The sequence below is a fragment of the Drosophila rhopaloa genome, unplaced genomic scaffold, assembly GCF_018152115.1.
Source record: "Drosophila rhopaloa isolate 14029-0021.01 unplaced genomic scaffold, ASM1815211v1 contig_167, whole genome shotgun sequence".
NCBI lineage: Eukaryota > Metazoa > Arthropoda > Insecta > Diptera > Drosophilidae > Drosophila > Drosophila rhopaloa.
Window position 1 is genome coordinate 1,997,674 of NW_025335047.1, and position 16,890 is coordinate 2,014,563.

The 16,890-nt window shown below is 41.9% G+C and overlaps 1 protein-coding gene across 1 annotated transcript in view; it reads left to right on the plus strand.

Moving 5' to 3' along the window:
* Window positions 1–13,306, plus strand: part of LOC108046550 (maternal protein pumilio) — a 176,198-nt gene extending 162,892 nt beyond the window's left edge. Inside the window, 5 exon segments of the mRNA XM_044458758.1 lie at window positions 1,777–2,223; window positions 2,926–3,142; window positions 10,016–11,299; window positions 11,373–11,541; window positions 11,607–13,306. Of these exon segments, the coding sequence (XP_044314693.1) occupies window positions 1,777–2,223; window positions 2,926–3,142; window positions 10,016–11,299; window positions 11,373–11,541; window positions 11,607–12,096 (2,607 nt within the window). The 3' untranslated portion in view covers window positions 12,097–13,306.
* Window positions 13,307–16,890: the final 3,584 nt, after the last annotated feature.

Genomic DNA, 16,890 nt, shown 5'->3' on the forward strand with positions numbered 1-16,890 from the left:
TTCCTAAGGGACGGCACTTACGTTACTCGGCAACTAAATCAAAGCATTGCATACTTTACGGGCGTGAAATTACATAAGTTCTCCAACTTCCTTTGAGCTGCTCTACTCTTCTCCAGTTTCACGCACTTTCCCTTTGTTTTCAATTTCGTTTTAATAATCGTAAAGGGAAGAGCACGAGGAGGAAGTTGGCAACTGGGAATGGGAAAAGGGGGACTTTGTGGGGCCTTGGCAACCGATGGCTCAGATTTCAACGCTTATTTGGCTTCTGATTATTATTTCATGCTCGTGGGCCGCCTCTGAATCCTGAATTCTGACTCCCGAGTCCCGAGTCCTGAATCCCAATTCCCGAGTGCTGTTCTCACGCATCACGCGCTCAAAAGTATGCAGGCCATGATATTTGCTTTTTATCGCCTTCGCCACATTTCCCCATTTTCACATTTCGCGAGGAAACCTTGCCCCGGTTCGTGTTCCTCTTCCGTTGTTTTCCAAAAAGTTTTGCGTGTTATTATTATTTTACTTTGCCATCTTTTTCTGCCACGTTTCGGTTTTGTTTGCCGTCTCTCTCGATTCGGTTTTATTTCTTCTGCCACTGCCCTGCACCATTCATCAATAATTCACATTGATTTCTTTTTTTTCCCCACTTGCCCCGCTGCGCACTCGCCCTAATGTTAATGTTATCCCAGTTGGTTTCTCCGCCTGGCTTTGTTTTCCCTTCAATTCGCCATGTAAACAATTGACAGGACACCCCATCTAGGGAGTGCTACTATCTGTGGGTGGAGGGGCGTGGCAAAGTCATTGAAGCCGTTATGCATATTTCCTCGTGCTCGGAAAACGGCTACAGGTGCGTCCCAGGGGACTGAAAATGTATGCCAAAGTACAGTCTGCATTTGACTTCGTTGGATTCCAAGAGAAAATGCACTAATTCTTGAGCTACATTAAAGAGAATGCAAAGTGTTTGGGAAGCGGAACCCTAAATAGTTTAACTAAAAAAAGTGGATGAGTTTTATGAGTAATTTATATTAACGTTCTTAGTTATACAAATCATAAGTTGATCATGATTGCACAGATAGGTTAATTTTGTACTACCTAACTTTCAAAAGATCCTTAAATTCTGCCATTAGGAACTTATATTTTTCACTTTTTAGAATCGCAATTTATGGATGTAGTTTTTACTCCTTTTCACTTTTCTGTTGAATGCCCAAGTGGCTGTTGCCACTGGTGATGATATGGCAGGAGACAAGGCATAAAACAGAGGAAAATAGGAAAAGGCAACACATGAGTATGGGAAAACGAGAAACACAACACTCAGTCATGCGTTTCCCCGTTTTAGCTCCTTGTTATTTCACTTTTTTCTGCATACTGTGTGTGTGCGGAAATATTGGATACTGATTTGATTGGATTTGATTTAATTTTCCAATTGAAAACACTTTATCATGTTACCCGTAGACGTGTGTGAATGTACTGGAACAACATGAGCGGAAGCTGCTGCCAGGTTATTTCGAATGACAAAAATACTTACGGTTACGGGGCGGTTACTTGATATGACGTATAGCCATAGCCATATGATTTATTGTCAGGGAAAGGATTTATTATTTATTCAATGAAGACAATAATCAAATGTATTTAAAAACATTTGATTGGCTTAAGGCATCTTAACAATTTCTGATTATTAAATATATACAAGCAACTCGAGGTACTTACACATTTAAGACTCCCCCTTTTCATAGTTCCATTTAAGCCGTGATAAACTAACCTTATCCTATTCTCTCCCCGCAGCAACTGTTCCGATCGCAGAACCCTGGCCTTGCAGCAGTTGCCACAAATGCGGCGGCCGCAGCAGCAGCCGCAGCAGCTGCCACATCGGCAGCGAGCGCTGCGGCGGCGGTGGGCGCTGCCCCCGTTCCCAACGGATCGCTGCAACAGTCGCAGCAGCAGCAACAGCAGCAGCAACAGATGCAAATGGCGGCCGCGTCGCAACAGTTTCTGGCCGCCCAGCAGGCGCAGAATGCGGCCTATGCCGCCCAGCAGGCCACGCCCTACGTCATCAATCCGGGCCAGGAGGCTGCCCCCTACATGGGCATGATTGCCGCCGCCCAGATGCCGCAGTACTACGGCGTGGCGCCCTGGGGCATGTATCCGGGCAATCTGATTCCGCAGCAGGGCACCCAGCCGCGCCGCCCCCTCACCCCCTCGCAGCAGGGTGCCGAAAATCAGCCGTATCAGGTGAGACATATAGCCTATATAGCCCATATAGCCCAGTCATTTCTGTGTAAATGGAGGGCACAATGGAGCATAGAGTGTGCATAGATGCACACGTAATGTACAGACGACAGGTGTCAATTGACTGTAACAAAGGCTTTACACTTTACACACATAGCAATAACGGCACTGCTAATTAAACTAGTAAGCCTCGTCTATTCGATAAATTTAGTAGTCAAAATTCATTCGTTAGTCAACCCATTTGAATATAATATCAAAGAATTACCATTAACTATATAAATAATTAATCAATAACGAAGATATTTGGAGAAACTATCTGTTTTTTAATGATTAATACTTTAACCTTTATCAACAAAACCTTATCTAATCATTGTTGTTTCCAAACGGAGGACTTCAAGCGAAAACTGTTAACAGTATTCCCTATAAATTACATAGTCAAACCGAATAAGTGCATTATTGGCTTCGAAATATTTTTCAACTGTACATGTGTAAATTGAAATGTAAAGCTCCCTTGTAATTGTAACCGTAACTAGAAACTTGGACCTTAAACGTTGTATATTTATGCTCTGTCTCTCTTCTTTTCTCTTTTTTATACTCACATCATCAACAACACGCTTCCATAACCAACAAACAAACAAAATCTAACCCCATGTACAAAACCGAAATCCGAACCGTGTAAAATACCGTGACCGCCGTGCCGTGCAGGTCATCCCGGCCTTCCTCGATCACACAGGCTCCTTGCTGATGGGAGGACCCCGCACCGGGACGCCTATGCGTCTGGTTAGCCCCGCCCCCGTTCTGGTGCCCCCGGGCGCCACCCGTGCCGGTCCCCCGCCCCCGCAGGGCCCCCAGATGTACCAGCCGCAGCCGCAGACGGCCCAACAGAATCTCTACTCGCAGCAGAATGGCTCCAGTGTCGGAGGTAAGTGTTTGTTCACATGTCACTCTTGGGATGAAGGGGCTGAAATCACCGATTTTTGTACGTCTCTGGGTTATGCCTTAAAAAGGATTACTGTACATAAGGTTATACTTGGCATACATGGCGTATGAGCAATATTTTTAAAATCAATCTTGGTCATATGTAACATAAATAGCTTTTTTACCTTTTTTCGAGATGTGGTTTATCTAGTGTAAAGTACTCTAATCATATGTTTTCATAAGTACATACTGTACATGAGTTAATACTTGGCATACATGGCGTATAAGCAATATTTTCAAAATCAATGTAGATCAAATGTAACAAAGCTTTTTTACCTATTTCAAACTCTGGTTAATCTAGTGTAAAGTACTCTAATCATAGATATCTATAACTTCACCAATTAAAATAATCTCATCATAAACTAGAGTTTTCAGAATACTGCTAAATAGCTGTTTATTTCGCCCAGTGTTTAGCGACACAAATTGTAATTAATGTAATGTGTGGCACATCTTCATGAAATCCACTCCCTGTACAGCCTGTTTGTGTGTATAGCAATTAATCTTTGTTTATCTAACAATTCTCTTTGTACTCGAAGGATCCCAGCTCATAAACAGCAAATTTTAGAGCTCTGAATAATAATAATAGAACACCGAGCTGAGGGTGATAAGGGGAGTAGTCATTGCAACTTGTCAGCCACATCGCCAGTCAAAGCAATAATATTACTCATGCAACTTATAATTTCAAATTTTCATTTCGATTATTTTGCGTGCTATGCTGCTCTACATTTTCAACGACGAGGCATATTAGGTTAGGAGGGTACCAAAAGAATTGGGCATATGAGCTTGCATAGGTTATTATGTTACATTTGTTCCTTTAAATTAAACCCATTCTAAACGAACAAAGCGAGACTTTAAGAGCTCCCAAAGTTACAATTACAGGGCATACATGAATTTGGCATTACCTAGTCCAGAATGCATTACACCATGGAAAGCCATGAAAACCAACTGTTTGTGTCAGTAAATTTTCCTGTTTTTCATACATATCTAATGCACAGAAGAGCCATTGAGGAGAAAACTAACAACAATTGCATGCAAGCACGCAAAATGTTATTATTGCCAATGCTCCAGCAACTTCGGCTTTCAACTTCAACTATAATGCAACTGCAACGACAACAACTGCAGAAGTCCCGACGACTGACTCATGCAATTTTAAACGAAACGCGATGAGTTGGGGGAAAACTCCATGGAGGAGCAGGGAATTAAGGGAAAGGGTTACGAAAACGTTTTTCATTCTGCCAGTTTATGCATAGAAAATATTATGAACTACGCTAAGGACATTCGAAACCATGTGCTGCTAGACGAACGATGGTTAAATGCGGTTTTAGAAACAAAGGGTTGCTTGTCTCATAGTCATTAATGATTGTTATTTCAAAGTTACACAATTAGATATTAACCAAATAATCTTTATCCACTTACAGTGAGTTTTTAATTACCAAAAACTTTAACACGGCATAAACTCTTTATTTGCAAACTATTTTGCCCTGTTCTCGCAAAGTTTGTCCGTGTGTTTGTAAGTTTTGAAAGATAGCAACTTAAATGAAAATACCTATAAATGCTGCAAGGAGAATGTTGACGATGGCTTATCATATTTTTGGTTGCTGTAAAATTGTAGATTTATAGAATTTTAAATTATAATTAATAACCAGCAGACAGGCATTGAAAGTTTACACTTTGTGCACTTAAACGTCATGTAGAAAAGAAAGATTACATTTTATGGAATGCTTCATAACTTTTTCTGCCCACAAACTGAAATCTTTTAAAGTTTCTTAAACACCGTACTACATACACGAGAGTTACGGACATTGGACTCGGACAGCTCCATTAACTCCATTAACAATCAGGCGAAATCAATTATTACGCTTTCCACCTACCGGTTTTATTTCCCGACCGCATGCAAAAACGCTCTTTCCATTAACGGAACGAATTTTCCGGAATATGGGAGTCGAATCCGTCTGACGGTCGGGAGCTGGCATTATTATGTCGTTAATTCATTTTGCCTCATATGGCAGTTTAATGAAGTTTCCAGTTTTCTCTTCTTCCACACTGTTGTTCCACATGACGTATGAGTGATTACGTATTTTAATTTTTTTTTGTTTTCTCCGCGGCCATTATTACTGAAATGGGTTTTGCGATGCAAATTTTAAGCTTGTGCCGGGCTTTAAGAACTGCGATCCGCAAAAGTCCTCGAGTTAAGTAATCCATTTCGGATTCTAGTGGAAACGAAATCGAATCCATCGAATCCTATTCTCAAGACCGCAAGTCAAGTCCTGACATGCTTTGCGTGGAGAACCGTGATGATGCCAGGTGATTAGGCTAAGGGTCTCTCGAGGAGTGTGCTACATTCACAGATCCACCTGCACATGTCGTTCCACCAATTTGGATTAGTTGCACTGGGAAAAAGTCTATTCTTTTATGTATAAATCAATTTATTTGGAAATCTGTTGTAGTTTAAAAGCAGCATCAACAAAGTTGCTGATCAAAATTTATTTAAAAGTTGTGGACTGCAAAAATTGAATTTTATATGATTTTATGGTTCCATTCATCAAGAGTTAGAATTCCAGTATGCAAGCGATGACATTTTTGCCCCGTGTAACCATTTCACTTGCACATTCGCATCTCAATTACAATTAGCACATGACGCCCACAGTTTGTCCTCCGTTGGCACAAATCCCCACTAACAACTGCTGGCTGCAGGCAGCCTCATCAGCAGCCCACTCATTATGTTGTGCAATCGATGCTGTACAGTGAACACCCTCGTTACCCGCTTTCTAGCTGACTAGCTGCCTATCTGCCTATCTGCCAGGCTGTCTGAATGTCTGGCTGTCTGACTGTGTGCAATGTCAAAAAGGCTTTTTAATGGAGATTATATTGTTTTAAGTGGCTGACTGAAGGAGAACAGCAGCGGGGGCCTTCTGCGTCAGAGACAAGCTGCAATTACAAACGTTAATGCGCCTTGGCCTGGCTGCAAAAGGGGGTGGATTGGCAAGGGGGAGGGAAGGAGAACGGAAAGCTGCTTGACTTTGCAACCGCCAAACCCATTTTGGCCATTGCCTTGAAAACAATGGGGGTAGTACAGCAGCAGGAGCAGTAGCAGCTGCAGCAGAAGCAATAGCGGCAGGAACATTCTCCTTTGGCTGCCAAATTATTATGTACACCTTTCGCATGTTGGCAACATGTGATTGCATCACACAGGGATGCTGGTGGAAAAGTGAAAGCCCCCAATACCCAATCCCCAACCCACCTCCCCCATCGAATCCAAACCACTCTGCATACAATGCAGCACATTGTTCGTCCTGCCAGCCAGCTGCTTTCTCCTCCTTTCTGCGGCAGCCTTTTGTGCAAATGAATTCGTTTATTTTGTAAAATGTCAATTGCTATGCTGGCTTACAGAACAGAACATGGTGGTTGCGGGGATGAGGGGGCCAAAAGGAGCAGGAGGAGCAGCAGGAGCTGGGCGGATCACATGCAGCACACGGTTGACACTTGCTGTGGTGTCGGGAGGTGTTGGTGGTCGTGTGTGCACTTTACGCTTAATGAAAGTCTCAATGATGTGTACCACACGGCGTATGCGTGACGCAACTCAAATGAAACTCGGGGGAAAAAAAGAGAGCACAGATTGATATAATAGTGGAAATTTACAATGACTTTTTGTAATTTAAACGAGTAATTAACTCTTTCGTTATGCAAAAGATTTCAATACACCAGCATTTATATGTTAAGTTGTAATATGTTGTTTGCTAAGTGAATTTCGTGAAATTGAAATGTAATGACAGGTTAGACAGAGAACTTAATTACAACCGTAATGATGATTGATATTTGCAATAAAATTAACTTGAAGTGAAATTAAAGTTTACTTTTATCTGTCTGCAACAGTTGCAAGACTTTAATTGCCAGCTACAGCCAAAAGTTCTGGCAGTAAATGGGAAATCCCGAATGCAATGCTTAGTTTAATGACAGCCAGCGGGAAAAGCGGCAAAAGTTTGTAATTCTTGCATTTAAATTGCAACTAATTTGGCGTCTCTCGACTACGGAGAAAGTGAGGGGTGGCTGGGGGGGGGTGGAAGACTAAATTTCAAATACAGACGGCGGGAAAACACAAACAATTTGCATCCAGGAAAGTGTTTGGGGGAGTTTTCGACGACTGCGCTTGGCGTATGTTTTCTGTCTGTTTATTTTAATTTCTGGGCCTGCGTTTGGTTGGGTTTTGTGTTTTGGGTTTCGGGTAGGTGCGTGTAGTTGCACAATTTAAAAGGGAATTATTCATGCAATTTGTGCGCGGCGGAATGGCAACGTCTGTGAGGGGATACTGCGTGCGTTTGCAGGGGTGTTAGGATGGTGCCTCATTTCCCACCCCTTCCACTGCCCCACGACCGTCTGTCTCAGCTTAACTCAACTTAGAGTAAGAGCAGCCCTCCACTGGGGAGACACTTTGCCAAATGAAACTGCAGCCCTGTCGCGCACTGAGAAAAAATATAACGAATATGCATTTAAAATATGAAATTAAGTTAGCACACACATTAGCATACATATTATATTGAATTGTGCGGCTTTAAACAAATCATAAAATTTATTTTCAAAAGCAATACTTATTCATTCCATTGTCTAGAATTTAAACTCTTAGTCTGGAATTTAAAACCTTTTTCTCTCTGTACACGAGTATCTATGGCTGTCTGTGGGCGGACGAGTGTGGGCGGTGGGTGGCATTAAAAGACGCCAAGTTTATTGCAGGAGACATTCTGTGGTTTATGCACACGTTCCGCAAATAGAAAGGGAGCCCTGCGGAGGCGGAAAAGAGACGGCACTAGCCGACGAGAGACGACATTTTGCCGCTCGTCCTTAGCTTAATGTAATGATTTTATGAATTATAAATGCACACACGTGCACATTATGCACGCGTCTCACTCCCACTTCTGTTCCCGTCCTCGTCACTCCTCCCGCACAATGGGAAAAAAAAGTGAAAACGCATTAAAACTGCGAGTCATTTAAATGTCGAGGAAAAGAAAGGTCGGTGGGTGGTGTGGTGGGTGGTGGGTTGCGTGGGTGTTAAAACTATTCTCGGCTCGGGCAACTTTGTAAGCGCTGTTAAGTAGGCTATGAAAAAACGGTTTAAGGGGGCATTATATGAAATGTAATTAGTGCTGAAGCGCCGCTTCAAAGTAACGGAAACACAGCCGCACTTTAATTGCTACGGAATTCCAAGGAGTTTTAAAATCACAGCATTCTAAAGCTTAAACAGATTACATAGCAAAATTAAATATATAAGGATTACTGAATAGTTCAAACATGTCAGAGAATATTTTAAAATGGTTTGCGCTTTGTTGTAATTATCTCTCTTTTCTTGTATAAGAAATATTCCCATTGTGTCCATGTGGCATAATTAATATCCGAACATGTATAAATTATACAATTGCTGTATATTACTTATGCATTCGAAAATAGTTTTAGCTATCCCAGAAAATTAGGAAATTTTCCCTGCGTTACTTTAACTATATCGATTTCCTCTTTACACCTGCTTACACTGCTCCACTTTGGGTTTCAGCAGCAAACACCAACATTGTATATTATTTACCAACACCATTCCGAAACTTTCAGCAAATTGCTTAATAACTCGGTCAACAAATTGCGCACACTGTGTTGACATTTACAACACTCGTCTTGCATTTCCCCTCCCTTGGAAAACACTCGAGTTGGGCTGAAGGCTGGCCACCACCCGTAACCACCCACTCAGCACCTGAAGGCAGTTAGGAATTTCGCAACCCTTTCGCGCAGCTGTTGCTGCATTAGTAGTTAAATAACTTAATGTGTACGGGCCACGTTTATGGCGTATTTTCCGCCCCCTCAATACCTCAAAATAAATTTTAGCAATTAATTTGCAGTTCCCTTTTCGGCACGCCAAAGTGCAGCAGAATCTGAAAGATTGGGGTTGAGAAGGGATTTATTATGGTCGAAGGCCTGCAGCCGGAACTTTCGCTTTTCGCAGAGTCGCACATTTCCGGATCATTGCTCGCAGGGAATTCGAGATGCCTGCAAATCTCTCAACGTCTCGCTTTCCATACTCCCTACTCTTTACTCTCTCTCCACTTTCCCCGCTTAGATGGCAAATCAAATGCCAGTGACAGATTACAACATCAATCAAGTTGGCACCGTTTTCCACCCAGCCACATCCACTCATTGTTTCCGCCCACTTGTATCCTTTTACATATCCTCGGAGACTGCAGGCTGGCAGCAGCAGCCTCATGTGCGCGCACCATTAATGCTGTACATTATGGCTTAGAAAGATGGATGTGTGCGGGGGTGCTGTAGAAGGGGAAAGGATATATATCTATCCTCTGCACTGCAAATGCCAAATGGCCAAGTGACTAAAACTAAGCCAGCAGCTGCGCCTTGAAGCGGGCAATTAAGTTTTACAGGCGCATCAAAGTCGCCCCCTCGCTTCTTCCGATTAATTACAAGGCGGCGACCGTCGAGGATAATGGTACAGTTGCGTCAGAGTTTTATATGTGGACCAGCATCCAGTTAATGTCCCGCTGAAGGCTGTAAACTGAATTGAAAGTGCGGCCAGCTTTACGGGCTTTCGATTTTACGATTGATTGTCAGTGCTGGAATTGAGTGATGCACTGGGTCTTTGAAAATAACCAGAAATTGTAGCCCGTTAAGAGTAACCAAACTAAACTGAATAACTAACAAATGTATATATTAATTTAACCCTAATTAAATCTACTAATACCCATGCCTGCCAAAAAATGTATGCCACTTGCCTACAAGTTTTCTAATATTTGGTCTTTAAATAATGCTGATCCCGTCTTTCTTTTTACAGGACTCGCCTTGAACACGAACTCGTTGACGGGGCGCCGCGACTCCTTTGACCGCAGCACCTCCGCCTTCAGTCCCTCGGCGATGGACTACACCACCAGCGGCGTGGCGGCGGCCGCCAATGCGGTGAACAGCTCAGTGGCCCAGGCAGCGGTGGCTGCCGCAGCAGCGGCCGCAGCGCGTGGCAAGTGGCCGGGGGCGATGTCGGGGGCGGCCAGTGGCGCCTACGGAGCCCTCGGAGCGGGCAATGCCTCGGCCAGTCCGCTGGGCGCTCCACTCACGCCGCCGCCGTCGGCGCAGTCCTGTCTCCTGGGCAGCCGGGCACCGGGCGCCGAGTCGCGCCAGCGGCAGCAGCAGCAACAGCAGCAGCAACTTGCGGCCGTTGGCCTGCCGGCAACTGCGGCAGCTGCCCAGGCAGCGGTGGCAGCAGCGGCCAACAACATGTTCGGATCGAATAGCTCGCTCTTCTCGAATCACCTGGCCATTCCGGGTACAGCAGCGGTGGCTGCGGCGGCGGCAGCTGCAGCGGCGGCCAACTCGCGACAGGTGGCTGCCACGGCGGCGGCTGCGGCGGCGGTGGCAGCGGCAGCCGGCGGAGTGGGCGGGGCCCCACAGCCGGGAAGATCTCGCCTACTCGAGGATTTCCGCAACCAGCGGTATCCGAATCTCCAGCTTCGCGATCTCGTCAACCACATTGTGGAGTTCTCACAGGATCAGCACGGCTCGCGGTTCATCCAACAGAAGTTGGAGCGCGCCACCGCCGCTGAGAAGCAAATGGTATTCAGCGAGATCCTGGCAGCCGCCTATAGCCTGATGACCGATGTCTTTGGCAACTATGTCATCCAGAAGTTCTTCGAGTTCGGCACCCCCGAGCAGAAGAACACGCTGGGCATGCAGGTCAAGGGTCATGTGCTGCAGCTGGCGCTGCAAATGTACGGCTGCCGAGTCATTCAGAAGGCGCTGGAGAGCATCTCGCCGGATCAGCAGCAGGAGATCGTACACGAGCTGGACGGACATGTGCTGAAGTGCGTCAAGGACCAGAACGGCAACCATGTGGTGCAGAAGTGCATTGAGTGCGTGGATCCGGTGGCACTGCAGTTCATCATCAATGCGTTCAAGGGGCAGGTTTACTCGTTGAGCACCCATCCCTACGGTTGCCGTGTGATCCAGAGGATCCTCGAGCACTGCACCGCCGAGCAGACAACACCCATTTTGGACGAGCTGCACGAGCACACCGAACAGCTGATCCAGGACCAATATGGCAACTATGTCATTCAGCATGTGCTAGGTGAGTGATCCCATATATTCCCCAACTTATTACCGACTTGTGGCATCCCTTAATCTTGGATTTTATTTGATAGAGCACGGCAAGCAGGAGGATAAGTCTATTTTGATCAACAGCGTGCGCGGCAAGGTCCTGGTCCTATCCCAACACAAATTCGCCTCGAATGTGGTAGAGAAATGCGTCACCCATGCCACTCGTGGCGAACGAACTGGTCTTATAGACGAGGTCTGCACCTTCAACGACAAGTGAGTACCAGGAAATGACTTCTTCATCCATTTTAACTCATCACATTATCTTTATCCCTCTACAGTGCCTTGCACGTGATGATGAAGGATCAGTATGCCAACTATGTGGTCCAAAAGATGATCGATGTGTCGGAGCCAACGCAACTGAAGAAGCTAATGACCAAGATCCGGCCCCACATGGCCGCCTTGCGCAAGTACACCTACGGGAAGCACATCAACGCCAAGTTGGAGAAGTACTACATGAAGATAACCAACCCAATTACGGTGGGCACAGGAGCCGGAGGAGTGCCGGCATCCTCCTCAGCGGCTGCAGTCAGCAGTGGTGCCACCTCGGCATCGACCGCCTGCACCAGTGGAAGCAGCACCACGACCACCAGCACCACCAACAGCTTGGCCTCACCCACCATTTGCTCGGTGCAGGAGAACGGCAGCGCCATGATTGTGGAGCCCTCCTCCCCGGATGTCTCCGAATCCTCATCCTCGGTGGTGTCAGGGGCTGTGAACAGCGGTTTGGGTCCCATTGGACCCCCAACCACCGCCAACGGTGTGCTGTAAGGGAAACTATAGAGAAAACAAATACAACTAGGCAGTCAAAGGATGGATGGATCAAATGCCATCGGAAACATCCTTCTCGAATCGCAGTATAGTTTTTAGGAGCTGTAGAGCTAAAGCATACCATAAACAAAAATACATATAAATGTAAACTAATTTATTGAAAAGGCAGCGATAAATGGAGCTGCTCTCGAAGATTTGTAAAGAGAAAACATACACACACGCGCCAAGCTAGAGAAACAAAAAAGAAATGCGACTGGCAAGCTAAGAAGCAAAACAGCAAGAAACTGAAACTAAAAGAAATTTGTATTTTTACGAACAAAAAATAATAACACTCTCACGAAAGAAGATTTCAAAATATTTGTATAATGCGCTCGCATATTTAATTTGTAAAAAAGAAACACAAACACTCAAAGTTGAAGAAAAACATAAAGCGTAGTAAAACGCGAAAAACAAAACACAATGTAAAGTAAAATGTCAAGGAAACAATTTTGTCTGCGTACATTTTCGTTGTAACTTTGTATAAATTAATGATTATATAGCAAGTCTATTTGTAAAGAATTAATGTTTCGACTGTAAATTGATAAGAGGACAACTGAAGAGCCAGCGAGCTAAGAAATGAATGAATGTAGAAGAGCCGGCTGCATAATAGGCCTAGAATTTATAAGTGCAGACAGAGGAACCATTTAAAGTAAACAAACATATATACGAGGGATAACAGCAGAAGCCACACTTAGTGTAGATTGTAGAGTAAAACTGTTTTTGGAGCCAGCAGCTACCAAAACACAATGAAAACAGAGACACACACAAGACACGCCCACGCCCCCTCACGCACACTCGGATGCATATACCCTCACAATGAACGACTCTTCAGCCCATTCACGTTGCTTTTGCACTATGTAAAAATTTTGTATAAAAAAAACCCAAACTACAAACCATGTAAACCATGTAATTTTTTCAAATGTTTCACTGTAAAATGTATACATACTATATTTTGTAAATTTTTTAAGTCGCAAGTAACTCATACATATTCTATTATAACCTGCACGCATGTATTTATAATTTTATACATATTAGCTGGTGGCCGCTCGTCGACGATCTGCGAGGATCTCGGTGCGTCGGTCGCCAGCTAAAAACAACCTGTTAGCCAAGTAAGAAATGATTGGATTTTAAAACTATAACCATCAAATAAACCAATTTTTTTCCAAATTTACCGCCACACTTTTACGTTTGCTAGCCCACCTTAATGTATGATATATGTATAAATATGATTTAATCGACATGATGCTTTCTCAACTGCACACTGAACCAAATCAGTTGAAGAAATACCTTTGTTATGTTAGACAGAAAGCGCTTGTTGCTCCCTGCGAAGCTTGAAATGCATTCGCTGTGCGGCAAAATATTAAAATGTTAACCCTTCCTTCACGTAAGTGTATAAAATTGTTTTAAAACGTCATCGAAACACTTGTAAATTGCCAACAAAAATTGTATATGTATTAATACGAACGAATATTGTAAAAAGTAACAATACCAAGAATTTTGTACATTTTTGATATACATTTAGACTACTTCGCGACGCCTTATTCCAAATACTAAAATACTGAAAATACTGAAAACGAGAGATGGTAAGAAAAACGAATTTAGACTTTTTTGTCGGTTTCGTCGAAACACACAAAAATCCCAATGTAAAACAATTTTTGGAGATCAATGTAAAGTGTATTATGCATATTTTTATACACTCAAATTCGTTGTCGTGTCGTTGTTGTTGTCGTCGTCACCGTCGTCGTTGTCGTATTTTGTATATAACAAGCAAAGGATACCAGTCATTGAACATTTGTAATTTTCTGTACATTTCCCCCCGCAACCCACATCCCATTAACCATTGCCCCTCATCACAAGTAACCCATATAGACTATTATATCCGTATTATCCTGTCCTCTGTACAATTGAGCGCATTTCAAGCGACGCAAGCAGGGCTCGGTATTATTTGTTTGGTATTTTTAGTTATTAACTTGTCAACTGCCTGTCTCTAGAGCGCAATGCACTGATAATTTTAATTTAAATAATCCATAGATGAACATTGTATTTAGGATTCTCGAGTTCGATACGGAGTGAACAATGCAAGTAGAGATGCTTTCTGTAGACTAAACACATTGCTACACGCCGTGTACATTTGACGTGTAAAATACACAGGACACCCACACTCACACAAAAACACCCACACTCACACAAAACACCCATACACAGGACTTAGCAAGCTGCTTAGCTGTAGTAGTTAGTGTAAGCAAGCAAATCCCTATAAATATTTAAAATAATATAAATATTACTACACTTAGTTTTGAACTTGACGTGAGGCAACGTTTTTAAAAATGTATATGTAAAATACATGTGTAGAGTAGCGGAAGTGCAGTGGCACAGTGAAATTTACACGAAAGCTGGCGTATTCTACACACGCCCAGTTTTTACAGTAACAATTTTTTGCACGCATCAAAAACACTTGAGTATACAAGTTGAAAACTAACTAAAGCAAATTCCAATTAAAAAGGAGCAACATTTAACAACCACAATTGTAAACAATGTAACTTAAATTGTATGAGAAAACTCTCTGTAAACTTATAAACGTAATGCGAAGCGAAACGGGCAAGCATTTTTTTGTATGCCAAAGGACCAAAAATGGTCGGGCACTTTTATTTGCGAAAACAAAGAAAAAACCAATCCTGGCTGCAAGTTATTTGGATTCCTTCGCCAACTAAATTGTAAAAAACCAAAAAACGAAAGCCCAATACCTATAAATAACCAATATTTAAAGTAAATATAAACATACCGCAGAAATTTGTAAAATTTTTTCGACAGCAGAACCTTGTAAACTAAGCTAAGGACATAGCTAAAAACCATACTCTAAATAAACCATTTGTAATTTGTTGTAAAAAGAAAGGTAAGATCGAAGGAAGAAGGAAATTTAAAGGCATGGCATGTGCTAGAGCTGGCGTCAAGTAAAACTATAAATTATATATAAATATAAATATATATTAAAGCATATACATACATATAAATAAATATAATATACAGTAAATAATTAATTACGAGAATATTTTGTAGTTACACACACGAAACACACGGAAAAATTGAAATATGCAAACAGAGCGAAATCCTTAGTTTTGTAAACAGCGAACGATTGGCACAAGTTATATAACTAAAATTTGGACAGCATTGCATTCGAGCATTTGATTTAACTATGCATTAGACTCTTATGTTTATTATTATTATACAAAATACGATTAAAGCTAATTTCTTTGTGAAAAAAATAAAACAAGTTTATTATGTAGCAAAAAGCAAACGTTTTATTTCTCAATTCGACCCACTCGATTGGCATTTCTCCACACCAAAATGTACCAACACACAAGTGGTTTTTGTTTCAGTATCCATTTTTAAAGACAAAATTCAAGTTCAACTTCAAGTTTCAACAAATTGGCTTCAATGGAAGGCTGCGATGACTACAAATCTGAAATCAAAATTGATATTAATACGGCATGCAATTAAAGAGCATAGCATTACATTGAAAATAAATAAATATAAATAATATACACTTACCATAACCTATAGCCCTTCCAAAACCACAAAAAACGGCACCAAAAGTGAGCGCAAAGTTCGAGGCATTTTATACGGCGCATTTTTTATATATGAACAGGCTAGCTGTCTATATGATATGTATACCCAAGAGAAGATCAACTTTTATAATGAGCCAGTAAGTAAACAAGAAATATTTTTTTATCAGCCTTGGCGAGCTAATCTTTTACCAGGCCGTAAATTTTAACAAAATTATACATACTTACAAACAAAAATACCCCAACCTTATGCCCAGAAGAATCCAAAACTAAATTGAAAAGAACAGAAAAATCCATACCATACAATTTTCAACTAGTAGAATTTTTCCAAATTGTAGAAATGTAAACCTTTATATAAATATACATAGATTTGTAATTGAGCTCTAAAGTCGGGGTAGTAATATTTATATACATTATAAATCGAAGCCATTGGTCGTTCCTTGTAGCACGACAACTGGATCTGGAAGCCGTAGTAAAACTCATGTAGAAAAGCAGCAGTAAACCATAAACTAAACTAAAAGGTATAAAAATATATTTAAACTGTATATAGGGAATACCAGGCACGCAAACATTTTCAACTCAACTCTGCAGGTTTTGGTAAGTGGAGAGTCTTACTAACAAGAATACGTATTGCCCAATTTGAACTTTTTTCGAATAGTTTTTAAACTTGATATCAAATATTTGAGTAAATATTTGATCTTTAAAAAATGATGTTGATTCCTTTAGATTTTGGTCGTCCACTTCATCGACGCAGTTAAGGAGACCGCTCTTGACCAATGCTTGTACTCCATTGTATTTTGAATGCCCAAACCCCAACTAAGCCACACAATAAGCAGAAAAGAGAAAACACAAAATAACAAAATGAATTTAATTTCAATTAAGAATGATATTAAAAGAGAAAAGCATTAAAACTTATTAGCCACATATGTACGTATGAAGGATGAACATAACTAATAAAAAAAACTTGTAACTAAATACTTCTACATATTGAATAAAAAGAATGATATTAAAAGCGAAATTTTGGTTTTTTGATGTATCCTGCAGTTTGCACTGCCCAACTGGGACAAAAAATCGATTGCCAATCGATTGGAAATTTTATAACGAATTCAACGAGGTATGGCATTCCATCGGCGATCATTATTTCCCATGGTTTTGATCAAAAAACCGAAATAAAAGTTGACTTTTCCGGATC